The sequence below is a fragment of the Rhipicephalus microplus genome, chromosome 2 (assembly GCF_043290135.1).
Source record: "Rhipicephalus microplus isolate Deutch F79 chromosome 2, USDA_Rmic, whole genome shotgun sequence".
Classification (NCBI taxonomy): Eukaryota; Metazoa; Arthropoda; class Arachnida; order Ixodida; family Ixodidae; genus Rhipicephalus; species Rhipicephalus microplus.
In genome coordinates, this window is record NC_134701.1 from 222,551,192 (window position 1) to 222,578,553 (window position 27,362).

Here is a 27,362-nt window from a genome sequence, read left to right on the forward strand (position 1 = left end):
AATTACATCAGATGCTTACGTCATTCGAAGTTCGTGCGCTAGTGAAAACAAGCTCGGCCAGCGAGCATGCTTCAAGTGTCATTGTGTTGCATCTGGCGATTCAACATTGAAGTGACAACATTAAAGTGAAAATCGATTTCCGCCCAACGACGCTACACAAAATTTTAATGATGATTATTGCGCGTTTACGTACGATACCCTCGGTAAGATTATGAGGAATGCCGCAGTGGAAGGCTCCTGAAGTTTTGACCACCTGGTGTCGTTTAACGTGGGCCTAAATCTAAGCACATGGGCTTCCATTATTTAATCTTTATCGATATTGCGGCTGCTGCGGTCGAGAGTCGATCCCGTGACCTTCGGGTCAGCATTCGAACTCTCTATTGATTGATATGTGGGGTTTAATGTCCCCAAACCATCATATGATTATAAGAGACGCGGTAGTGGGGGGCTCCAGAAATCTTGACCACCTGGGGTTTTTTAACATGCACCCAAATCTGGGCACACGGGCCTACAACATTTCCGCCTCCATCGGAAATGCAGCCGCCGCAGCCGGGATTCGATCCCGCGACCTGCGGGTTAGCAGCCGAGTACCTTAGCCACTAGACCACCGCGGCGGGGCATTCGCACACTCTTACTACAATACCATGGGAGCAGATATGCAAGATAGTGCACTAAATGTAGGTCTGCGTGCACGTATTTAGCCAGATCAAGATAACGCTATTTCAAAATGGGAAAATATTGAGAGGGGGAGATGACAGCCTTGCCCTCACTTTCAGTTTTCAGTAACGTCATTAAAGCTATTATTATTTGCTAGCTTCTAATCGCGGAAGTGCCGGCCCCCATCGCATATATGTCCGTGTTCCGGGAGCTTAGACTAGGGCGGCCTCTTTTTCAAGCGGAACAATAAAGTTGTGATCGCCGTCATCAACAACCTTGCACCCGAGCATAGAATTCAGACCAAGGTGGAAGATGACTCTATAAAAAAGTGCCTATGAAAAGAGAATAAAACAACAATCATAAGACATGCCCGTAGCTCTGTGCTCAGAAAACATCACTGGTGCAAGACGGTACTCATTAGACTAATCACAATGCCTCTTTGATTATTTTTCACCTTCTTAACTTGCACATTCTGCTCGGGAACAGGCTTTACGACACAAGCGAAAGAGACAATCAACGTAGGAGATCACATGTTCCGAGAAACGTGTCAACAGATGCGTAAAATAGGGTTCAAAGTATGAAAAGATGAAACTGTACTTCAGATACACCGACAAATGTATATATCTGCCGGCCAGCACCTAAGGACCACGGAATTCAGGTCAATCCAGGGCAGTGTTTTGTTTTAGAAGGCATGTCTGCAGATTCAAGTTCCCACCGGAAACGTAGCACACAACGGGACCCATAGAACTAGACTTTTTCAAAAACCATATACGCAGTGGAATTGTCCACGCCACTTAAGCATCAACCTATGGGCCCCGTGTAGAGTAAACAGAGCGCGATTATTTCACTTTGTCGCGGGAACCTTCTTCTACACTCTCACGCTTGTATACCCGCCAGTGCGTGCATGCGCGCGTGCGCGCCACAAGCGGCGTACAAACGCGACGGTTTTTCACGGCCGCTGCGCCCGAGGTCCGGGTGTCGGGATGACCGACCTAGCCGGCCAGCCGCCATTGTCACGGGGCGAGGACCCTGGTTTTTATAAAGGCCGCCCACTCGACGATGTGGCGCCCAGAAACGACACGAACACGTGGCCAGCTGCATGGCCGCCGCATCAAGGACGACGACTCACACTGGCTACGGTAAGTGAGTGCGCGTGCCTAGAACAGTTATTTAATTATTCCGCTTGCGAAAACCTCCATTAATTCTATACCCACTCTTTTGAACCGTGTACTCCTATACTAAGAACAACTGATAAGATGTGCCAATTGTCTCATGTTATACCATACTTGTAAGCCAACAAGTGAACGCGCCCGGTTACGGAGTTTCCAAAGGCGCGTCTCCTTTATCTCATAGAAATTATTGACTACATATACAAGAATAGAAAATAGAATGAAACAGACTATGGAAAGTAACACGCTGTGCCTCATTTTATTTGTTTCTTGTGTGTTGTTCCCTGTTCTCGTATGCGGAGTCCCTATTTTCCAAGATATTTACACCAACTTGCCCAGACTTCCACTCTTAGAAGCATTTTGTCTCGTCCCGAAATTGTCATTACCTCTGTATCAATTGTGCACCTCGGCTTCATTGTCAAACTCGGACCATAATTCTTGGTCATGTTCCTATTCAGCCCTTCGTAACTTCGCGTATACGGCATTGAACCAGCTTGTATTTTGAATCTATGATCTTACATTTTTCTTGCAGTAACATGTGGCCTCGTTCACTTTAATTATCTTCCTTCGTGAAGACCAGATTGGCAAATACTTTCTTCGAGTAAATATTCTCTGGCAGATAACGCGCTGCATAGAAACTATTGTTATACGAAGGAGACAACCATGCAACTGACTGTAATTGATTGCTTCAGTTTGAGCCAAGCGGTGCGAAGTCTATCAAAAATGTGGAATTTTAGTGGTTGCAAGCCAGGCGCTATACTTCACCAAGTGCGTCGTCTACGGAATTCGACGCCTAAAATCAGTATGCTGTTCAACGTAACGTCGGCGCTCGCGTATAGGAGTGCTGACGTCAGTAACAGCGTAGAGACCTGAACACTGGGGCGCGCTAATGTAAAAGCGGCGTTCGTTGACGACTTCTATCTGAAATCAGTCCTGCTGCGTTCCCAAATCACGAAACAGCTGCCACAATAGCGGCGCCTAAATTCATGGGCCGTTACAGCGTTGTTAGAACTGATGAACGAAGACCACCAAACACTTTCTTATGAATGCTTTACGCACGCCCCTTTCTCATTTCTTGGCTAGAAGCTCAACGATTGGAGTAATTGAGAAACACCGTGGCTCTCTCCTATACATCGTCGTTCAGCTTGAGTCGTTAGCGGTGATGAGTCGACATTGCGTAACGCTGTGACACGCGCCTTTTTTTTTTTTTTTTTTTTGCATAAGCGTGCACGAAGCCGCTAGCTTGGCCGCCTGCCGCGGAATTTCCTCGCGCGGCTCACCGTCGGTGGGCGTCAATTTGATCGCGCCACTTCGAGGCACACTTCAAGGACGCGTTGCCTAAAAGGATGTCTTCGTCCTATGTGAGAACCGGAATGTGTGGAGTAGGTGCGCAAATAATGCATACGGACCCTCCATGTGACGTTTGTGAATTAGCCAGACAGGCTGTTGCGTGAAATCCCCAAGCAGTGTGAGGCAAAGTGACACTGCCTACTAGATTCATGGGAAATAGGCTCCCAGCGCATCATGTAATCAAAAGCTCAGTGCCGCCGTGTCACTGACGAGACGCAACGCATAGACTATGTTGTATTCGGTTGTATACGCTGCGGTATATCATATACGCTTCGTAACGAAACGTGTTTTCTCACTGCGCGGCTGCACGAGAATGCACAATAGTGGTTAGTCGTGCATAAGCGAACAATGGGCATATTTTGCGTATAATATAATACTCCGGGTCTGCGCGCGACGCGTCGGTGAAAAGGAAACTGGGGTTTGCTTTGTTGGCAACGTTGAGTTGACAGGTTGACAGGGCAGTTTCTCGAATTTAGTGGTCGCATGGCCACAGATACGAGAAATGGAAAACTTGAACATTAGTTCTACGCAGGGAAGACGTTTCGAAGTTCTAGAAGCAGCGATGCAAGAGCTGCCTCCGACAAGCCTGCGTGGTGCTTTTATAGGAAATCTGAAAAATGTTTTATAGCTTAATTATTCTTGAACCATCTTCAACCTTCGCGGTATTAACTCGACAACGTTAAAGTAGCTTGGGTCACGGAAATTCTTGTGGTGGTTACTGATATATGGAATGCATGTCTGGAACTGAGAAAGCCAATGGCACTTTCACGGTGAAGTCAATGAATCTAATTTTGAGATAACGCCACCTTAGTGCATTGAGATATGCGCCACGAAGTATCGATAATGTGTGGCAATAAAACACTGAGCAGCAGTCTACATTCACACATATAAATTCATTGTAGCATGCCATATTTTTCACTGATAGCACAAGCGAGGCAACAAAGTTAAAGAACGGCTGGAAACTTTTTCGCATTATTAGCGTCAAGTCAAGGCAGCTTCAGCAACACATCTTTCGCGAGACTCGCTCTAAGTCGGTGAAACAGTGAGCGATTCGGTTTCTCGCTTCTCTCGCGTCAACATAATAGGTAACACGACCTTCTCGAAGCCCGCACCAAGGCAAAATTTCGTGCGACAGTGCACACAGCCATATGAAATGAAGGAGCCGTACATACTCGGTTATAACCAGCCCGCCTTGCAACGTTCATATCAGTCCTCAGACTTTCCAATAGCTCGATTTAGTTTTTAAGTACGACAACGTCTTAATGCATAGAACTCTAGATTAAAGCAACAGTTTGCAGACCAGACGAGGCTACGCAGAGTGGAGTAAAAATGCGTTTATGATTTGAAATGGATTGCTCATTGGATCTGAAAATTCCAACAAAAAATAGGTCGCGTTTACGTAGTCTTAGCTGCAAATCTCATCGAAAAATGGTTGTATTCTGTCAAAAGGCATTGCGTAATATGTGGATGCCACGTGGCAGTAATGTCAAGATACAGGAGCTTGTACAGTACCCAGAGTCACTGGAAAGTGGCAGCACCATGTCATCGGCAGTGCGCTGTTTTGTGCATAGCATCAATTTTTCAGCGCAACGTTAGAAACATTGAGTTCGTGTAATGTGTAGAATTACGCAGGGTCTTGAGAATTACGTATCTATGCATTTTATGGTAAAAAAAACACATCACATAATGCTTATTTATTGATGTTGCCCTCATATGGGCGTACTATTTGTTTTTAAATGGGAAGCATTTCTTAGCGACTTTCAGCGACTTTTGGGCGTATCTATCTATCTATCTATCTATCTATCTATCTATCTATCTATCTATCTATCTATCTATCTAGCCGCCTACGACTTTTAGCTCTCCTGGCCGTTTCGATAATGCTATCGACAGCAAACTGGTATAACATAACATGACTGTAGGAAGAACATATTTGACTAGTCATAACATGAAAATCATGACTACATGTCATGAATGCCATGATTTACATTTCATGGTTCTGGAGCTCCTGTGGTGGTTTCGTTCACATGGCATGTTGCAAAACTGGTATGGTATGACATGATTGCATGGCGAACACAAGTGACCAACCCTAACATGAAAATCATGAGATTCGTGTCAGGTAACAACATGACTACATGCCACGCTTATGGTGCGCTCGCGGCCGTTTCGCTAGCGTCACATATACCGAATTTGGTATTACGGAACCTGAATGGATGACGAAAGTATGATACTGGTGAAAACATGATAGACATGAGATGCCTGTCATGTAACAACATGACTACATGCTACACTCATGATGCGGTCGCGGCCGTTTCACTAGCTTCACATGTACCAAACTCGGTATTACGCGACGCGAACGGACGACATAGGTAATTGACACATCCAAACATGATAATCACGACATGCGTGTCATGTAACAGGACTACATGCCACACTCATGATGCGCTCGCGGCCGTTTCGCTAGTTTCACACATGCCAAATTTGGTATTACGTGACGCCAATGGATGACGAAGGTATGTGACTGGTGCAAACATAATAATCATGAGATGCGTGCCATGTGAGAACATGACTACATGCCACAGTCAAGGCGCCAATACATTTCGACTTGACGTGGTGCGCGTGCTCGCCGGCGTTCATTTCGTCGCGTCACGCCGGCGTTGCCACGCCAGGAGCCGATCCTGCCATATACTGGCAGGCGCAAGCCGCGCTGCGTTGCTTTGATGCACGCGCGTTTCAGCGCATCTGGCGTCCCTCCTTCACGAAAAGAGGGAGACGCAGTGTTTTCTGGGTAACGCATCGGCACGAAATGCAGCATGTGGAATTTCGCGCCGGTTTCTGTCGGGCTGCGCTGACGGACGCTGGTCGCACCGGTCGCACCTGGCGTCACACTATTCAGTGCTCGCATTTTGCTAACGTAACGTCGCTGTGCTCAGCGTCCGCGCGCGTCGACGCTACATCGGAGTATAGTGGGCCCTTCATGATGCGCTCGCGGCCGTTTTGCTAGCTCCGCATATACCAAGTTTGGTGTTACGTGACATCAATGGATGACGAAACATATGACTGGTGCAAACATGAGAATCCCGACACGCGTGTCATGTAAGGACATGACAACATACCACGCTCATAGCGTGCTCGCGGCCATTTCGTTTGCTCCACATATACTAAAATTGGTATCACGTGACGTGAATAGATGAAGGTAAACGACACATCCAAACATAATAATCATGACACGGAAGTCATGTACGGCATCAATTACCTCCACCTCGTAACGTTGTGCTAATTTCATTTTTCATTCATGCTTCGCATATCATCGATTCCCACCATACGTTGGATCTGCCAATTTTTTGATCGACATTGTTCCAAACTATGAACGCAGCCACTAGAAAAAGATGGCTGGGGAAAATAGGAGGAAAAGATCGGCAGGGTGGTTGACCATGCAGTCTACAGGCAGCCGGTTTGCTACCCTGTGCACGGGAGGGAATGGGGGAGCTGAAAGATAGAGAGAAGAGCGGGAAGAGAGATAAACACAGCACATTAAGCAGCACACGCTGAGGAAGTTCTTGGCGGCTGAATTGTTCCGGGTGACAAGTAGACAGTAGCACAAACAGACCGAAATTTCTGCGTTGAAGTATCCCAAGAAAGGCTACCTTTAATTGTTGCTTATGCATTGACGAAGACGATACCACTTGTTGAAACGCTAACACAAATGACATTTTCAGTTCAGTGATTTCTGATTACTTCAGAATGGGTATGGTATCATTCGGAGACCTTATCTGAGCAGGCCCGGTTGCGTGCTTGGCTCCAATGTGCAGACTTCAGTAAACCTGTCCAGAACTAAAGGTGATCGTTAATACCGAGTAAATACGGTAGTTTCGTTAGAGAGTACGCTTCTCGGGCGCGGCGCCCGTGTCATAATTTCTTTTCTTTATAAACTAATGCGGTGATTTCAGCGCTGTCCGCTCACGTTAAAGCCTTAATGTATGGTTTGGAGCGCTGTCGTCAGGACTGCAAGTGGAGTAGCAACATTTCAACGTCCTTTGTCTTCAGCTTTGTTGTCTCTCATGATGGCGATGTTCTTGTTGTTTGCGCTTTATTCGCAGTTGCAACACTAGGGTCAACGTGCGCGGACACTGCTGCTCCGGCGTATCCAATGATCGTGCATTGCAGACGCTATAGACGGCACGTAGGGCTGTACTGAAATTGCACACCACTGAAACGATATACGACCGCCTTGGGGAATTCAGAGGTGAGACATTCTTCCACGTCTTCGAAAGAATCTATCTATCTATCTATCCATCTATCTATCTATTTATCTATCTATCTATCTATCTATCTATCTATCTATCTTTTCGGGTGTCGCATGGAGGAAGGAAATATATAGGAGGGAGCGTTGCACAACGCGATTGAAGCCCACCAAGTCGCCCCAGCACGTGACCAAAACGTCAGCGCACGCGGTAGGTTTTATCTTCTCTCGGTTTCGTTTTGTTTTGATAAGTGTTTTGTAGTGCTTCTGCACTCGTAGCGCAGAAGCACTACTGTGAACGCTGTGCTCACGTTTCTGGATTTTGGCGTCGAATCGCTGTGTTTCTTCGAAGCTAAAAGAGTTTTCGCTGTCAATGACCTTATATAGACACGTCTGAAGGAATGCGGCGTAAAATTATTGCGAGAAGTTGAAGAGCGAGTGTTACTACGTGGCTGTGCCCTGTTGCAGGTAAGGTAAGCGAACTGCCGGTCAAACCACTGCTGGTTCGAAGTAGTCACATGATGTTTCTAAAGCAGGCTATGGCGTGATTAACCCAAACTATGCCGGCAAATAACTTTCCCCGCGGAAACTTCGGCCAGCCGCTCGCGGAAGCAAACAGCTGGTACGATCGCCTTGTGTCGTCACGGCGTTGCGCTTTTGGTGGCGGTTATGCTACAGTGTACTAGTTATGCCGTAATAAATCAAACTACCGGCAAATAGTTGCACCGCTGTAAATTGCTGGCACTCTTCACTTGACGGCCACTCGCGAAAAGAAACTGCAATAGGTGCCCATGCCGGCGAAGCGCGTTTTGCTACACGAAGCAGGCATTACACATGTGACTGCAGCCGGCTAATGACGAAACACTGCCGGCCAAGTTCCGAACGCACAATTCTGCTGGCTGCCGGGTGATTATTCACTCCTGGGAAGGATACACAATGATAAAAATTGGCCCCGTACCTGCATGTTAATCTGCAGATGTCGTCGAAAGACGATAGTCTTGCGTGTAGAGAGAGTGAACAAAACATTTATTTGTTGTTCTGCATAAGAAAATCGGCGGGCAGGCAGGCAGGCAGACCAAAATTTTTGTGTCGAAGGTCCCCAAGAAAGACTATCGTCTTTAATATTCGTCACAAATGTGTGAGGAATGCAGGCGTCCTATGCTCACAATGCTCTCGCTAATTCGACTGAAGTGCACGTCTAACGTTCCTCGGGATCCTTTCACGACTCGCCCGTATTTCTCGCTTGCACGGAACGAATGGAGCTGAACAAGCTCTGAGGAAAACTTAACGAGACCACGATCATAAGTGCAGGTGAGGACGCGGAGCAGAGTACGGATCAGCTGGACGCTCCGTGAGGCGGCCAAACTGCCGCTCTCCCACTAAAAACTACCGAGAACCAAACAATACCATCTCAGCAAGTCTCGTTTATTGCGTGATCTCACGGCGAAAGGTCACGTGTTGGGCCTACTTTGATGTCTTCAAAACGGGTTGGCTTGCCAAGGCTGGGTCCGTGACGTCATGCTCCCTCCTATATTTTTCCTTCCTCCATGGCTGTCCGTCTTCTGTAGCGTCTTTTTACGATTGGTTCGAGATAATATTTATACATCAGTGGTGTATAGTTCAATATTTCTCAATAAAATATTGAAGTGTTGTACGTAACCGACTGCTATGTTACTAATAAATTATACATGTAACACAAATACACTTGATAAGATATACACTTATTCCTTATCAATATCAGCCCACTTTGTCGTTAATCAGTGCACAGTGAAATTCGCATCATAAATCAGCCCCTCTCTTTAGTCACACCTTCGCAGCGCCTGAAAGCGTCCGCGTCTCTCTATCCAGTAAAACGTCACCATATTATAAGCGTTATCTCTCTCGTCCTTGATCTATTATCTCTCCTGAATGTGCTCGGTTATCAGTACAGCTTACTACGTGACCTTCTCACCCCCCTTCATCTTCTCGCTATCGTCTATCTGTGTTTATCCTGGAATCCACACTCTTTATCTCTTCCAATGTAGCGCGATACCTGTGGCTGCAATGCTTTTCGCTCCCACTCTTATAATTATTTAATGAAGCCCTGATCAATTAGTGCGAGCGAATAAATGCACTGTTAAATGCGAAGGAGATGCGGCACGTGCACTGCGAAGCGCATCTTTCCGCAAATGTGCTTTGTGCAATATTGTGCCGTATTCATTAAATTATGAAGGCGAAATACCTATATGCCTCATCAAACGCGAGAACCTGCCATGGGCATCGGCGTCAACATGAACGATCCAAGAAAACATCTTCATGCGATGACGTAACCTCATGACGTCATCACTGCGGCACAAGTCGCCAATATTTGTGACTGGATCATGGTGTTATCGCACGACATTTCCGCTTGGTCAAATGGTGGGCCAATCGCGCAGGTTGTACAAAACCATGTTCCGTGCAGAAAGCCAAGAGGACTGAGACGAAGAGGAAGAAGGTCACCTTTGCCTTCGGTGTTCCTTCGGGTCGATAAGGCGCCATGCCACGCCTGATGTGCTTAGTTAACTTCAGTTTGCATATTAAGTGTCTTAAAATGCAACCCTCATCACAAAGTATGTCAGGACAGGCATGATAAGTTCTGCAGCAAGGTGTGTCACCGGAATAGTTTGTATTCCATGGCGACGTGAACAGCGCGAGATACAAGCAGGAACAAGGAACCGACGAGGAACAGCGCTGGTCCTCGTCGATTCCTTATCTTTGTATGTTACATGCGCTGTTCACTTCGGCAAGGATAAGTTCATCAGGGACGCTTTCTCGTTTTCTTTCCGAGTATCACCATCGTCACCATCATCCCGAATATTCAGCCTCGCTGACCGGGATACACAGAGGGCCTTTGTGCCTCGTGCCTCGACAAATAATGCTCCATATCAATGCGCAACACACATTGATATGAAGCATCGGGCTATTATGTAACAGTAAGAACGTGAGCATCACGCTTCGTATGCCTACAAGCACCGAAGCGCCAGTGGTATGCGCATACAACATCCCTGCTCTCAACTTTGAGCCGTCCTTGCTTCGACAGTGACGCATATTATTCACTGCGCTTTTTTTTTTCGCCGTCATCAATTGTTCGCGGCAACCCGATATTACATTGAGGCCAGGACAAAACTATGTCCCTATGGCCACGTGGGTCACATTACCGCGTCACTATATTCGGCGCTTACAAAACCGCGTTTCCGTGCGCGCAGGACTTCGATTTTTTTTTCTTTCTTTTTGTCAAGCTCAACTGTCGAAAAATTAACCCGCTCAGGTCAGACGCACGTACGTTTTACCCAGCATAAACGGAATCTTTAAAGAACAAGTTCAGAAAAGGTTCGCGACAAGAACTTCAATTCAAAGTAAAAAAAACACGAAATTATGTGTAGCGTATACCAACCCAGAATAATTGTAAATTGGAATCTTGACGGACTTGGTTGATTTTTTGTATGTCAGACAAGCTTTTTAGGTTTTAACTTTGGGGCTCCTTGAGTATTACCAATCTTATACACACTTTTCTGTAAACTAATATTGTCGATGTTGAAAGGCCTGGTTGGCTGATCTGGAGTCGTTCATAGCTAGCGTCATGGCAGCTCTTCGGCCGCTGCAACCGTGACATGTCCAACTGAAGCTGCGTTGAGGATCGTCCCATGGGGATGAGCTACAACAGCTACAAATGAATCTATCTCGTCTCATCTCGAAAGAAGCGGTGGCTATAATCAAGCGAAGACCGCCTCATGCCTTTCACACTACCATGTGGTTCCCAGCGCACATGGAAATCAATATACATCCCACCAAACCCAACCCGAATGAACTAGTTCATGACAGTCCGCAGTGGTCCAACACGCTAGATAATTCTGGTTGGGGCCATAACTACGTTCCATTACCTTCTTTTCATAAAATAGTGAAACACAATCAGCTTGGGCGCAGGAAATTCCCGATTCCGCACCCTATATAAGCTATCTAGACATCAATATTCCACCTTGAGAATGTTACAAACTATATCTTTCCTGTCGAGAGGAAGATTTAGTCGCTTTCCTCCGGACATCAATCCACACTGCCATGAGTGCCATGAAGAATATTACTCGTTAACTCGCATGCTCTGGCAATGTTCGGCATTACGAAATTTCTCCTTTAATAAACAAGAGGGCTGGGAGGAAGCCTCAGAAGTGGTGATCTCCATAAACAACTAAGAGTTGTCCAAAAGGTCCGCGAACGGGTGGAGGACCATGGTCTTCCGATCCAAACAAGGGTGCGGCCTGCAGTTATGACTCTGTAGTTCCTTATGACCTAGATAAAGTTTGTTGACTGACCAACCGACCGACCGACCGACCGACCGACTGTCGATGTTGAATAAGCTTGAACTTGAACTTTTATGGTGGAAATCGAACGATCCTGCATTGGACATACAGGATACTTCTCCAAAGAAAAATGGAACTGGACACAAGGAGTCATATATTGCATGTCTAAGGGACATATCACTATGCCACAAATAGCTTGCTGATTATGAATCATCGAATTGTCACGCACGCTGCAAAAACAGAGCTGCAAACTGACGTTTATGTACCTGACCCGAGGAACTCATCAGACCGAGGCCAAGTCGATGGGAATACAGCTGAGACTGCTCACACTGGACAAGTCTGAAAACCAGATGATAAGGCACACCGTATACCGCTGGGGGCTGGTCAATAATTTTGATTACCTTGGGTCCTTTGCCGTGTGCCAGGAGCGTAGCCAGAAGTTTTTTTTTTTTTAGCTGGGGGTGGGGACAACCTTGATTTCAGGGGGAGGGCAACTCATTAAGATGATCATTTTTCGGTCTCTATGCCATAGTGAAAAAATACTGGGGGGAAGGGGGCACTGGTCAGGTGTGCCACCGCCTGGCTACGCCCCGGCCATGCGCCTAAATCTAAGCACGTGGATGCTCCTGTATTTCACTTCCACCGAAATGCACCCTCAGTGAGACTGCGCATCGAGCCTTCGTCCTAACAAACACTAAACAAAGCTGTGTTGCTTTGAAAATATACAACCTTGCCGTAAGCACGAGGCGCGACCTTGCGTTTTCCCGCAATTGTCCATTGTAGAGACAAGATGGGATCGTCTTTTAAGCAAGGCTGTGTCTAATAACGTATATATCTGCGATTTCGCGTAAATTTCTAACGCTTCGCGATGCGTTAGAAAGATTGAAACATATCTTGATGAAAGCCCCCGGTTAAAGAGATGAGGGAATTTGTCATTACCGTCGAGTGAGCTGAGATTCTTAAGCACAATATATCTCGCAAAAACGTCATGTCCTATAACATCTTATCTAAACAGCGCAAAAGACAGGACAGGAAGTGGACACTAACACGAACGCTCTGGTCGTCCTGCCTTTTCGCTGCTTTAAATAATACGGAACCATACTAACACGCCATACATACCATCTCCCTCACAGAAACTTCAACAATATATATATATATATATATATATGTATATATATATATATATATATATATATATATATATATATATATATATATATATATATATATATATATATATATATATATATATATATATATATATATATATATATATATATATATATACTCAAGACTCTCCTATATTGACTCGAGTATGTGCCCCACAACCTAAACTGGAGTGGTGATGATGAGTATGTACGGATGAAAAGATGCAAAGAGTAATGATGCTCACACTTATTTCCCCCGTGCACTTGAGCGGCCGGCCCGGCCGAGACTTAGGCGGAAAAGGTACGGCGCACAAAGGGTTTAAGACGTGAAACGTGGACTATCTGGGAGGCACGGTAACGACGGTCCGAGGAACCCTCGACGGGAGTGACAAGGTAACTGACAGGAGATGTTCGTTCACAAACAACGTAAGGTCCTAGAAAGCGTGAATGAAACTTTTCACACAATATATATATAATGCCACGTTCCATTTCCCAAGTTTTTGTTATCGTCCCAAAACACCACACCATTCTCAGCGCAAACCGCGCCTGCAGTTTTCGAGAAGGTTCCAGACTGTAGTAGATCATTTCGATAAGATCACGCCCACTGTGCGAACGGTACAGATTGTTCTGGAACCTACGCCACGGCCAGCGATAACGCTAGAACATTCGACGGCAAGAGTATAAAATGCTGACGCGCTTCGCCGCTTGTCAGTTGTTGATCGAAGGCCGACGCTCCGTACGCCGCTAGCAGTCCGAGACTGCTATCTGTGCGAGACTGCTGCTGTAATTGGACTTTCCGTTTACCGGGCACAGGTTCGCCCGAATAAACAGTTAAATCCCAACCCGAAGTCTCCTGTCTTCGGCCACGTCACGACCCCGTGACATTTGGTTGATGTGCTGCTTCGTTCATGTACCGGACGCCCCCGTCAAGCCGTGAACCCAGCCCACGTCGCGGAGAAGACACCGACGCCAACCAAGAGCAGTGAACAAGCCGCCGACAGCAAGGGCTACCACCGGAGTACGGGCTTCTACAAGACAAGGCGCGGAAGACCAAGGCCATGACCGCGACTGCAGCGACAATGACAACTGCAGCGTCCCAGCCCACGATGGTCATACATCAACCCAGGGAACCACCAATTTCCCATGGGTCATCGTTCGAAGACCCGGAGTCCTGGCTAGAATTATACGACCGTGTGGCCACCCTCAACCACTGGGACCATGACGAAAAGCTGCGTCGTGTGTTCTTCTATTTGGAAGACACCGCAAGGACCTGGCTCGAAAATCGAGAGTCCACGCTCCGAACGTGCGATGTTTTCTGCGGCGCATTCCTGCAAACGTTCGCGAGCGTCGCTCGCAAAGAGAGGGCCGCTGCTCTACTAGAGACCCGGGTTCAGCTACCAAATGAGAAGGTTGGAATTTTCACAGAGCAGATGACCCGCCTATTTCGTCACGCTGACCCGGACATGCCTGAGGAGAAGAAAGTTCGTTTCCCCATGCGAGAAGTCAAACAGGAGCTCTTCGCGGGACTAATGAGGAATCCACCGAACACCGTCCAAGAATTTGTATCCGAGGCGACCACCATCGAAAAAACCCTTGACATGCGCACCAGACAGTATAATCGTCGCCTGACTCCAGAATGCGCTGCTGCTCAAACCAGTGACCCCGAAAACCTGCGTGAAACGATCCGAGCGATCGTGCGGGAAGAACTGCGCAAACTGTTGCCTTCGGCGCACCCTCAAGTGGATTCGATCGCCGACATTGTGCGAGAAGAAGTTCGGCAATCACTTCGAATTCCCCAAACACCGCTGCCCGAGCCAGAAACTATGAGCTACGCCGCTGCAGTGCGCCACAACGCTCCTCCCCGTCCACGCCAAAACGCCACCCCGTCGCACTTCCGTCGCCAAACACCACCACCGCCACCACCCCCACCGACGACCTACCGTTCACCAGCGGGCCAGCGCAGTGCGCCGAAGAAAACCGACGTTTGGCGCACCCCTGACCACCGCCCACTGTGCTACCACTGCGGCGAGGCCGGGCACACTTACCGCCGTTGCCAGTACCGACAGATGAGACTGCGTGGCTTCGCCGTCGATGCACCACGTCCGCAGCCAGGAGAACGGCCACGTGACATCGCCGACTACCTGACAGGAACTCAATGGACACCCCGAAGTCCTTCCCGTTCGCCGTCGCCCAGCCGCCGCATGTCACCGCACCCCCGGCAGTACTCCGGCCCAACGCGGGGCCGGTCTCCTAGCCCGTATCCGGGAAACTAAGGGCAGCAACCGGTGGAGGTGCGGTTGCTGTGTGACGAACTACCGAAGATCCTCCGACGACGACGACGCCGCGACGGAGCTTTCCGAACACAATGCCAACCAGGCAAAGCCCTGACGGCGAAAGCTCACTTACCGATGGTGGCCTGACGATGCAACATGGAAGCAGCGGAACAAGCCGACGCAGCCGTGACCCGACGCCACCCCTAACTGTAATGCGAGACGGCGAACTAGCGACCTCGACGTTCTTATCGACGGCCACAGTGTGACCGCTCTCGTCGATACTGGAGCTGACTATTCTGTCATCAGTGGGTCGTTCGCCGCGAAGATAAAGAAAGTTAGGACAGCTTGGAAAGGCCCTGAAATCCGCACAGCCGGAGGTCATCTCATAACGCCTGCAGGAATCTGCACAGCGAGAGTCACCATTAACGGCCGTATTTATCCTACAGACTTCGTAGTCCTACAGCGTTGCTCGAGAGATGTCATCCTTGGCATGGACTTCTTATGCCTCCATGGTGCTGTCATCAACCTAGAAACAAAGTCGATAACGTTATCCACAGAAGAAGCACTACCGCCGCGCACGCCATCAGGAAAATGCCTTGAATGTGCTGGAAGAACACGTCACCATTCCGCCTCGCTCAAGCGTCATTATTTCAGTCGGCGCTCCAAAATCACCTGACTTGGAAGGCGTCGTTGAAGGCAGTGAGCATCTGTTGGTCACACGAAATATTTGCGTCCCATGAGGAATTGCAGAGCTGCAAGGAGGCAAAGCAACGGTTATGCTCATGAATTTCAGCAATGAGTACAAACATGTGAACAAAGGAACAACGGTCGCATACATCGAAGAAATTGTCGAAGCCACCAGTGCTTTCGCCCTCGCCGATTCTGCGGAACCTGCTCAGAGGAACCAAGCCCCTCCCATAGCTTTCGACGTCAATCCCAGACTTCCGAACTATAAGCAAGAACAGCTCAAGGCCCTGCTCCTGCAATACGAAGATTGCTTTTCGTCGTCATCGAAAATTCGGCAGACCCCAATCACGAAACATCGCATCATAACCGAAGAAAATGTCAGACCACTCCGTCAGAGTCCGTACAGGGTTTCGACGCGAGAACGTGAGGCCATGAAAAGACAAGTTGATGAAATGCTGCGGGATGACATTATCCAGCCGTCCAAGAGTCCATGGGCATCCCCCGTGGTGTTAGTGAAGAAAAAGGATGGGACCCTACGTTTCTGCGTCGATTATCGCCGCCTGAACATAATCACAAGAAAGGATGTGTATCCTCTCCCACGAATAGACGACGCACTTGATCGGCTCCATAACGCCAAGTACTTTTCGTCAATGGACCTCAAGACTGGCTATTGGCAAATCGAAGTCGACTAAAGAGACCGAGAGAAGACGGCGTTTATAACACCGGACGGCCTCTTCGAGTTTAAGGTGATGCCCTTCGGCCTTTGCTCAGCACCTGCAACTTTTCAACGCGTTATGGATACAGCACTGGCAGGATTGAAGTGGCAGACTTGCCTTGTGTACTTGGACGACGTAGTCGTGTTTTCCTCGAGTTTCGACGACCATCTTCGGCGCCTTGAAGCTGTACTTCAAGCCATCAAGACTTCCGGACTCACACTGAAGCCAGAAAAGTGCAGATTTGCGTATGAGGAGCTCTTGTTTCTGGGGCACGTTATCAGCAAGTCTGGAGTTCGTCCCGATCCACGGAAAACAGCCGCCATCGCCGACTTCCCACCGCCCACTGACAAGAAAGCCGTGCGCTGATTTCTGGGCCTGTGTGCCTATTATAGGCGGTTCGTGAAAAACTTCGCCCGCATCGCCGATCCTCTCACTAACCTTACCAAGGCCGACGTGGAGTTTAAGTGGGAAACGCCGCAGGAACACGCTTTCCAGGAGCTTAAACATCGCCTCCAGACGCCTCCGTTACTTGCCCATTTCGACGAATTCGCCGAGACAGAAATACATACTGACGCAAGCAGCGTAGGTCTTGGCGCCGTTCTTGTGCAGAGAGCTGACGGACTTGAAAGGGTTATTAGTTACGCCAGCCGATCGCTATCCAAAGCAGAAGCAAATTATTCCACAACAGAAAAGGAGTGCCTCGCCATCATCTGGGCTACGTCGAAATTTCGCCCCTACCTCTACGGCAGGCCCTTCAAAGTTGTGAGCAACCACCACGCCTTGTGTTGGCTAGCCACCTTGAAGGACCCTTCAGGTCGCCTCGCACGATGGAGCTTGAGACTTCAAGAATATGACATTACTGTCATTTACAAGTCCGGCAAAAAACACTCCGACGCCGACTGTCTCTCTCGTGCGCCTGTCGACCAACCACTACCCGACGACCTGGATGACGACTACTTCTTGGGAACGATAACTACCGACGACTTCGCTGAACTACAGCGGGCCGACCCGGAACTTAAGGCCCTAATATAATACCTTGAAGGCAGGACCGCCGAAGTCCCGAAGGTATTCAAGCGCGCACTTGCATCGTTCTTTCTACGAAACGGTCTTCTACAAAAGAAAAACTTTTCACCGCTTCGAGCTAAGTACCTCCTTGTGGTGCCTTCAGCTCTGCGACCAGAACTCCTGCAGGCCCTGCACGACGATCCGACGGCAGGGCACCTCGGTGTGTCTCGCACGCTCGCGAGGATACAAGAAAGGTACTACTGGCCACGTCTTACCACCGACGTCACTCGTTATGTGAGAACATGCCGGGACTGTCAGCGACGCAAGACACCGCCGACAAGGCCAGCGGGACTTCTGCAGCCAATTGATCCACCTTGCCGACCTTTCCAGCAGATTGGTATGGAGCTACTGGGGCCGTTTTCGGCGTCGGCTTTCGGAAACAAGTGGATCGTGGTAGCTACCGACTACCTCACCCGCTACGCCGAGACAAAAGCCCTGCCAAAAGGCAGTGCATCCGAGGTAGCTAAGTTCTTCGTCGAAAATATCGTCCTACGTCACGGCGCCCCGGAGGTCCTTATCACCGACAGAGGAACGGCATTCACGGCCGACTTAACTCAAGCGATCTTGGCATACAGCCAAACAAACCACCGCCGGACGACAGCGTACCACCCACAGACCAACGGCCTCACCGAGCGGCTTAACAAGACGATCGCCGACATGCTGTCAATGTACGTCGATGTCGAACACAAGACATGGGACGCCATTCTTCCGTATGTGACCTTCGCATACAACACGGCGGTGCAGGAGACGACGCAGATATCTCCATACAAATTGGTCTACGGAAGGAGCCCGGCAACGACGCTCGATGCCATGTTACCCAACGTAACCGACGAAGAAAACCTCGATGTGAGCGAGTACCTTCAACGCGCCGAAGAAGCCCGACAACTTGCGCGTCTCCGTATCAAGAATCAACAGACGACCGACAGCCACCGTTACAACCTTCGACGACGCTTCGTGGAATACCAGCCCGGTGAACGTGTTTGGGTGTGGACGCTGATACGCCGACGTGGACTAAGTGAAAAGCTTCTGCGACGGTACTTCGGACCGTACAGGGTGGTTCGACGTCTCGGCCCACTTGATTACGAGGTTGCCCCCGACGGCATCACGAACTCTCAACGACGTCGATCACGACCTGAAGTCGTCTATGTCGCGCGCCTCAAGCCGTTTCATGCGCGTTAACAAACTGAACCCGTGTTTTTTTGTATTATTGTTGTATCGCAATTTATTCATTGTACTTTTTTGCATTATTATTGTACTTTCATCTTTAGTTAAAGCATCGGGACGATGCCTTTTTTCAGAGGGGGGCAATGCCACGTTCCATTTCCCAAGTTTTTGTTATCGTCCCAAAACACCACACGATTCTCAGCGCAAACCACGCCTGCAGTTTTCGAGAAGGTTCCAGACTGTAGTAGATCATTTCGATAAGATCACGCCCACTGTGCGAACGGTACAGATTGTTCTGGAACCTACGCCACCGCCAGCGATAACGCTAGAACATTCGACGGCAAGAGTATAAAATGCCGACGCGCTTCGCCGCTTGTCAGTTGTTGATCGAAGGCCGACGCTCCGTTCGCCGCTATCAGTCCGAGACTGCTATCTGTGCGAGACTGCTGCTGTAATTGGACTTTCCGTTTACCGGGCACAGGTTCGCCCGAATAAACAGTTAAATCCCAACCCGAAGTCTCCTGTCTTCGGCCACGTCACGACCTCGTGACAATATATATATATATATATATATATATATATATATATATATATATATATATATATATATATATATATATATATATATATATATATATATATATAAAGAGAGAGAGAGAGAGGTGTGTGTGTGTGTGTGTGTGTGTGCGTGCGTGCGTGCGTGTGTCACAGACAACACATTTATATATCCCACAAATACTTTCTGTTGCTTTAGTTTTCGTCTCGCTTCCTTTCCTACCCCCCTCCATCTGGAAGCTTTCTGCCCATAGTTTTCCTAAGCAGCTTGTAAGTGCTTGTGCATGCGCTTGAAAAACTCTTTCGTTCTCACTCACTGTCGTTGCGTCCAGGCAGCAGTATCTGCTGTCACAGCTCGTTTAATGCCTAGACCACGTCACTGGTGGCCTGGACGTGCCCGAAACAACCGCGATACTGGTTATCACGCTTACATGCTGAACATTGCTTTCTGAAAGTTTTGGTATTGGTACGCATGAGGCCGTAGCACAAACACTGCGCTTCCTCCTTTCTTGTGAACGTTTTTGACTATCATAGTGCCACCATCACATACGCGTAAGCCCGTTTATTTTTTCATTTCCTTTCTTTCTTTCCTCTCTCTCTATCTCTAATACTCCTTCTCCCCATTCCCGTTCCTCCAGCGTAGGCAGACGTATGTCTGGTATTTTCTCCTTTTTTTTCGGCTTCTTATCTTCTGATGACGAAAGGCACATCTTTCTAAGCTCTTGAAGCCTACGTGGTGAGTGCATAAAAACACACTGGGGCCGTGAACATGTTATTCCCCTAGAGAGTCATTAGAGCCCTGCAGGACTTCTTTGATACGACTGCACGTCTGTTTCTTCAATGCAGGGCGAGCGTACTTATGGGCACGCGCATCTTGGTTTTTATTTCTTTGTCTTGCATATTTTCTTTCTTCCTCCTCATTCCCCCAGTATGGTAGCTAACCGAATGCATTTTGGTCAACTTGTCTACTTTCTCTAACACGCGCACGCGCCGTCTTGCACCTATTGGTAAACATGTGGCCTAATCATGCGATAATCAGCAAAAGGTTCAAAGTAACTCTAGCAAAATTTTGTTACCATATGTAGCAGCTGAACTGGAACAAAGGTTAGTCGTACGTTTCTGCCTGCGTAGCTGTGATTCCACCAACGGCTCTTTTTCTCCAGTTATATGCCAATAATCTGCGCTCGTTAGCTTAGTTTCAATAAAAGACGCTCGTTAAACGACTGCTATCATTCAGTGAACATTCCTGACTTAGTTCCCCGACAGAGTTCGTAATTTCGAAACGGCACCACGAAGCAATAAAAACATCACCAAGAAACACATAAGCACAAGCAAGAGCGTTTAAAGGTTTTGTGCTCAGTTGTTTGCATAGTCCTCAAGCTTTGATTACAAGAAACACCATAAAGATTCAATGAGCTATTTTATAATACCCCCATGGGAGCTTACGAAAAATGATTTTCCGGTTCGACTTTTCAAGACACTCTCGCGGGAGGTATTTGGTTGCGGCGCGCAAAAGCAGTATCAGCCGCACAATACGTGCTTAACTCTCCAAAACGTGAGAGGATTGTCAACGTTCTGTGCATTGTGTGTAACGCAATATACGCTTCTATGAAAAGAAAAAGAAACGTTATGGCGGATGGAGATAATGAATGGAATGCTGAAGACGCTCCAGCAGTGTACACTGCTCATTTGTCGCAAATATATGAGTATTCAAACAAGCCGAAGGGGACCGTGCTGAAGCGCATATTGCTGTAATGTCTAGCTATGCTGTGTCTTTTTGCGACAGACATGCATTTTGTCTTCTGTAATGATTACATCGTTGAGAAATGATCCCCTAAAATATTACGAAGCATATGTGTCGTTACCCAACATCATCGATATATATATATATATATATATATATATATATATATATATATATATATATATATATATATATATATATATATATATATATATATATATATATATATATATATATATATATATATATATATTCTCTCTTCTATTTGTAACAGTTCTTTCACTTCTTTGCACTGGTTACAGGTCACAAAAGGTTGAAGAACGATGGCTCGGCTGGCAGACTGCAGGCTCTTTTTCCAGGCTGCCATTTTTTCAGCAACCATGGTCGGTTTATTGCTGGTGACAACTGTTTCCTGTGCCGCTGGTGGTGTTCGGCCATCAACATCAGCTTCCACTGCATCGGGTACCAAGAAGACGGAGATCTGGCAGATAGACTTGCTGCCCGACCATGGAGTTGGCCATGGCGGCGGCAATGGTGGAGGATTCGGTCCCGTGGCACCGCCGCAACCATCGCCGCCGGTCGTTCACCACCTCCACCACCAGACCAATGACAGGGGTTCTGTAGGTGGAGGCGTTCATCACGTGGGGAACGTAGGGCTGGACGCATTCTCGACAGCGGGAGGCGGCGTACCTTACGAGCAGCAAATGCCACTCCACGCCATCGTGCACACCCCGGTGCAGGTCAGTCGAGGCTCTAGCTCTCGTGTAATTGGCAACGGAAACAGAAACCCTTGAACGAGGGCCACCTAAAGGGGCTCTGTGGCACTTTTCAACGTGGTCGAAAAACGCTGCTGATCGTTAGTGAGCGGCTCTTTAAAACACGTGAGCCAAACATTCCAGCTCAGCGCATGGCCCGAAATTTACATAAGTAGCCTAAGTCAGCTAAAAAGCACTCACTCTCCTTTCTAAAAATTATGCCATAACTCCAAATTGCCTCGTCATGAACCCAAAGTCTCGGGCCATTGGCTTAATTGAGCATCCTGCACTGCATAGTTAACGTGACTTGGGAGAATGAACACGCGCGACAGATCACTGCTCCGCTCGTACGTGACTGATTAAAAGAAAAAGATTTACGCCAGTCGATTCGTGAGGATATAAACTATTTCAAATGAAGCTATTCGATCATTACCTGTAAAACTGTTGCAGAGCTCCGTAAAAGTTATATAATTCGTACATTGTAGAGTTTATTATAAACTGAGGCCGCAAGAAAAGCAAAGGTAGAAGTCCTTCATTTTTCGTTGTGAAGATGTAGGAGCCTTGGAGGAACATTTGAGGAGCTGCTTGATTAGCTCCAGCTAACCCCGAGAATAAAATATAGAAAAAAGGTAGAAGGTAGAAGATAGAAATTAGAAAGGTCGCAAAGGGAAAGTTGACTGACCAGTGCGCTTCAGCTCGATCATACACCGTACACATGTTGTTAGTACGATACTCTGCGTTCAAATAGCTGTGCAGCTCTGCGTTTAAAGACACTTTTTTTAGTGTCCGAACTCTGCGCTTCGCCTACCGGGAGCAGGCGGTCGGCTGCAGTTCCCGCCACAGTGGCCCTGCAGTCGAGCTTTGCGCCAAGCAAAACGAGGTTCGTGTCCTACAGCTGGGTGCGGCGTCTCCGGTGTGCAGCATTTACACAACGATGTCAGGCTGAGGAGCCCGCACCGCAACTAGTTGTTTTAGTATCTAGCAGTCCAATATCAGGCATTTATGCGTGGTACATGTTTTGTTCGTGCTCACTGCACGTATGTGAACCATCAAGTTTGCTTTTCTTTTTTCGCTTTGTGGCTTTTCGAAGAATACATTTGATAATGTTAAGCAATATCGTATCGGCTCTGGCCCTTACACTGAAAAAACATGCCTTACAAATGATCAGCACCACAGCGCGAAAGCGCCCCATCAGGGGACTGATCCTGCAAAACATGCTAGAAAAAAAAATTAAGACTTGCCGCTCGAGAAAAGGCAGTAAGGTCCTCGATGGATCTGGCAACAAATATTGAGAACTTCAGCTCTCCCGATCATTTTGTGCAATTGCTACACCTGTTTCATATTCTTGTTGATTTTCTCGGAACTTGTACTTCTGGTGTTTCTCCGCACGCGAGCAGTAGTAACCCGTTTGCTAATGAACATTTTTCATTTAAAATTGACACTTTTCCTTATCATTCTAGCAGGCGTGCAATGAAATTCGATAAGAAAAATCGTGCCGCAAGATTAATTACGGCTGCCTGCTATGCAAAGGTGGCCTTAATGTAAGTGCAAGCTTTTTTGGTTATTTAATTACTAAAAAATTATTATTCATCAAACCTCATTCGTTTTAGTGCATTTCATAGGACAATACATTGTTTATATTCCTGCAAAAAAATCAATTTTTTTCAGAAAGTGGAACCTAAATTATAGGAGTTTTCGCACAAGGCATACTTTTATTGAATTGTTTAAGTATATATGAAAACTAACGAAACGTACGATTTGTTTTATAATAAAGATCGGCTTTACATTTACCACTAATACGCCCTAATGATTAATGGTTTTTTTAACATTCCATCACTTAGCCTCGTACCTTAACGCGATTATTTCCGCGAAATCAAGCAAGCCGTTCCCGAAATTTCCCAAAATCAAGCCATCCTCTGCAACCAGCCAGGTTGCAGAGGAGTTCCAAGCAGCGGCGGGGCTGAGTGGTAGAATACTGGGCTGGAACGCAATGTACCCGGGTTAGAATCCCATTGTGCCCTTGGAGTTATTTATTTACTTAGATTTTTTTTCATGCGACAGCGGCTACGGACACCGGTGGCAGTGGTGGCGGAAAACTACGGCATGCACGGGACCCGTGCTGTGATCTCGCAACTGCTTTCGCTGTAAAAAAACTCACAGGTTTTCTTATGCATTCCAACAAGACGGTTCGAACATGATAGTCATATTTTTTTTTCTTTTTCTTCTGTATTGATACTGATCTTGTCAAGTAATTTTACCCCGTGATCATCCCCCGCCCCTGTGCTTTTACACCGCTTACAGGATTGAATGCAGTGCAAGATTTCTATCTCATCATTTTGCCGAATTTCCGCCTATCACCTGGTTTTGCACTACCTGTATCGATATGTGGGCATTAACGTCCCTAAACCACCATATGATTAAAAAAGACGCCGTAGTGGAGGACCGCGGAAATTATGACCACCTGAGGTTCTTTACGTGCACCCAAATCTGAGCACACGGGCCTACAGCATTTTCGCCTCCATCGAAAATGCAGCCGCTGCAGCCGGGATTTCATCCCGCGACTTGCGGGTCAGCAGCCGAGTATCTTAGCCGCTAGACCACCGAGGCGGGTTTCGCACTATCATATAATCAGTCAACATTTGACCAAGCGACGATGTAGTGTGATGACGTCCTCGTGTGACGTCATAGTGGCGTCAAGGTGACATCATAAAGATGTCACAGGTATTGGCAACCAGTGGCGTCACTATAACGACACATTTTGACGTCATCACGTGATGACGTGTGTATGTGTCGTTTTTTTCGTAGCTTGTGTTGACCTGGACGGGGCGGGACGACTGTCGACGGTCAATCTTCGCCTTCGATGAGACATATCAGGCTTCCAGCTTAACGCGAAGCGAATTCTGCCACTGCTAGTCTTCTGGCACGTGCGTGCAGGTGGACACGACGTCCAGGTGGCCGTCGAGCTCGGACTGCGCCATGACCAACAGGGACATGTCGGTGGCCGCGCCGCTCGTGGCGCTCTTCGTGGGGCTGGCGCTGGCGCTGCCCATGTTGGGCCTGCTGTTCATCGCCAAAATGCACCTCTTCTCGCTTCTCACGGGCAGCTCCTCGGTGCCCCAGACGGTCACCACCAGCGTCGGCGGCCGCAAGGAGGAAGTGCTGGAGCGACGGCTGGCCGACGCCTGGCCCGCCTTTCGGGATGCCGTCAGCAAATATGTGCTCGACGTCAGGTCTGCAGGGACGACCAAGAACGTGACTGCGCATTCCATGTAGAAGGCGTTGTTGGTGCTTGTGATCGTCGTTTAAACTGATCTAATGAGTGAAAAGCTCCTGTCGAAAGAAAAGAAGGCGAATAAGAACAATGCACAAATGTGCACGAAAAGGCACACAACTTCGGGTTCACTACCGTACAGGAAAGAAAAAAAAAAGGGGGGGGGGATAAAGACGGATGCAATAGCAATCGAAAAGAACAGGCGTGCTAGCACTGCAATACAGGAGGTGAGGAAGGGGAAAGTTTTAGTCTGTCGAATAGGCCACTGCCACTTAAAACCTTCAATATTGTGTCTTGAGCGGCATCCGGTCTAACGAAGGTTTAGGTAGTCTAGCTTCCGGGATTGCGTGATCCAAATGCGGCCTGTCATCTGTACGAGCAAACACGGGAAGGGTGAACTAGGGTGAAAAGATAATAATAGGGACAAACGCAGAAGACCGACTAAAGCCAGATTAACAAAAGTACTGCCGTAAAACAGGTAAAAGGACAAACAACTGCTTTATCGGCAAAAACGAACAACTCATTAGGCAGTCTAGGCGTAACTTTGTGATTAGTTGGTTCAACTCTCACGACTCATATTCAAAGAGGCAAACTGTCGTCAGTGCATAAAAGTGCGGCAGCGAGATGAACAAGTTATAAACAAGTAAAAAGAAACAAGAAAACGTGAGCTTGAACTGTACACACGCGTGAACTTGCCGAATCTATAAAGGTCTACGAAATATACCCTACAACGCCGCGTCTGAAATAAAGTCAGATATCCTAATATATATGTTGCAAATCCATTCGGTAAGAATTACTATATACAATCGTTAAATACTGGAACATCTGCAAAGACAGCGCGAAAATACGAGGAACGAAGACGGACATGATGGCAGCAAGGGGGCAATATATCAAACGATTTCATTACACAAAAAAGCAAACTATCCTTCGTAATAGGAAACTTTTCACGACAAAGTGACAGTCAAAAAAGAATGTATCCGCAAGCTCTGTACGAGACACGATCAAAGTAGTGATAGCTGAACAAAAAAAAAGAAACGGAAGAAACGTCTTTCTGGTGTAGCAAAAGCGACAGAGTGTTGGCACGTGAGGTGAACTATTGCTATTTCCATGAGACTCTCAAAATGGCATTGTGATTAGTGTTTAGTATATGTGTGCTGGTATTCTTTTCTTTAGTTTATCATCGTAGATTTTTGTGCGTATATTTTTTTTGTTTGAAATTGTACCTGATGCATGTGATCACAGGACTCCGTCTAGCCATGGCTAAAACCATCATCATTATCACCAGAATCTATTTATCTATCTATCTATCTATCTATCTATCTATCTATCTATCTATCTAACCCTGTTTACACTGTCCTTCTTCACTCTTTTTTTTTTTGTCTTAAAGTATTCATCTATCCATGGTACCCACATGTGCATTTTCATATCGGGCCTACAGCAAAAATCAAAAAACTGTAAGGCAAAATATTTAAATCAGTGTTCTCTGTCTATTTAGTTCTCCACTAATGCTCAAGGTGAACAAATATCTGCACACCGGAAAGCTGTAATTAAAGGGTGAGACGGATGGTCCGATTTCCCGTCTGATCCAAGTGTCCTATGCGGCGGCGCTGCAGTCACAATGGTGACGTTTCGTCTCATCGGCTAAACTTTCTATATGGGTGCACTTGCGCCTGGCAAATGAAGATATAACAACTGTTTGGGCTTAACTTCCTAAAACCATGATAGGATTACGAGAGGCACCGCAGTGGAGGACTCCAGAAATATTGACCACGGGTTCTTTAACTTGCCCCTTAATCTTAGTACACGGGCGTCAATCATTTTCGCCTCCATCAAAAAAGCGAAAATACAACTTGCAAGCGATTCACACAGTAAATATATAGAGGTGTGAACAGCTGTTGGCCGTCGAGTAGTCTGATCGTCGGTGGACTGCGTCGTGGTTTATAACGCATGTCAGCGAACCTACCAGCTTCATCGCTGTTCCTCGCATGCTGCAACAGCTGGATTAAATACCGGAGAGAATACGAAAGGATTCTGCTCGCAAAACTTAGGCAGATTTGATATTCCACATAGTTAACGCGATCCTCGAAGCTGGCACTAAAAGGCACATGATCAGGCCTCTGTTCAAAGACCGATGAGCAACCATCACCGAGTGGTGGTGGTGGGATTAAGAGTAAAGTAATCCCACTTCCACTTGATGGGGTGCAGTACGACAAGGATCCGCACCCCGCCCACGCTTCCAGCAGCATGAGAGGCTC

General features: G+C 47.3%; 1 protein-coding gene across 1 annotated transcript; it reads left to right on the forward strand.

The window, feature by feature from the left end:
* The first annotated feature begins 1,631 nt into the window (after positions 1 to 1,631).
* LOC119170403 (uncharacterized) lies at positions 1,632 to 25,263 on the forward strand. The gene is made up of 4 exons (XM_075876203.1): positions 1,632 to 1,796; positions 7,274 to 7,419; positions 21,384 to 21,821; positions 24,771 to 25,263. Exons 3-4 carry the CDS (start codon positions 21,405 to 21,407, stop codon positions 25,107 to 25,109), a joined length of 756 nt encoding a protein of 251 aa, XP_075732318.1. The 5' UTR covers positions 1,632 to 1,796; positions 7,274 to 7,419; positions 21,384 to 21,404; the 3' UTR covers positions 25,110 to 25,263.
* Positions 25,264 to 27,362: the final 2,099 nt, after the last annotated feature.

Excerpts from the sequence above, each read along its gene's own strand:
- LOC119170403 (XM_075876203.1), top strand. The coding sequence starts at position 21,405 with ATGGCTCGGCTGGCAGACTGCAGGCTCTTTTTCCAGGCTGCCATTTTT. Across the intron at positions 21,822-24,770 it reads TCGTGCACACCCCGGTGCAG|GTGGACACGACGTCCAGGTG; the intron begins GTCAGTCGAGGC and ends ACGTGCGTGCAG.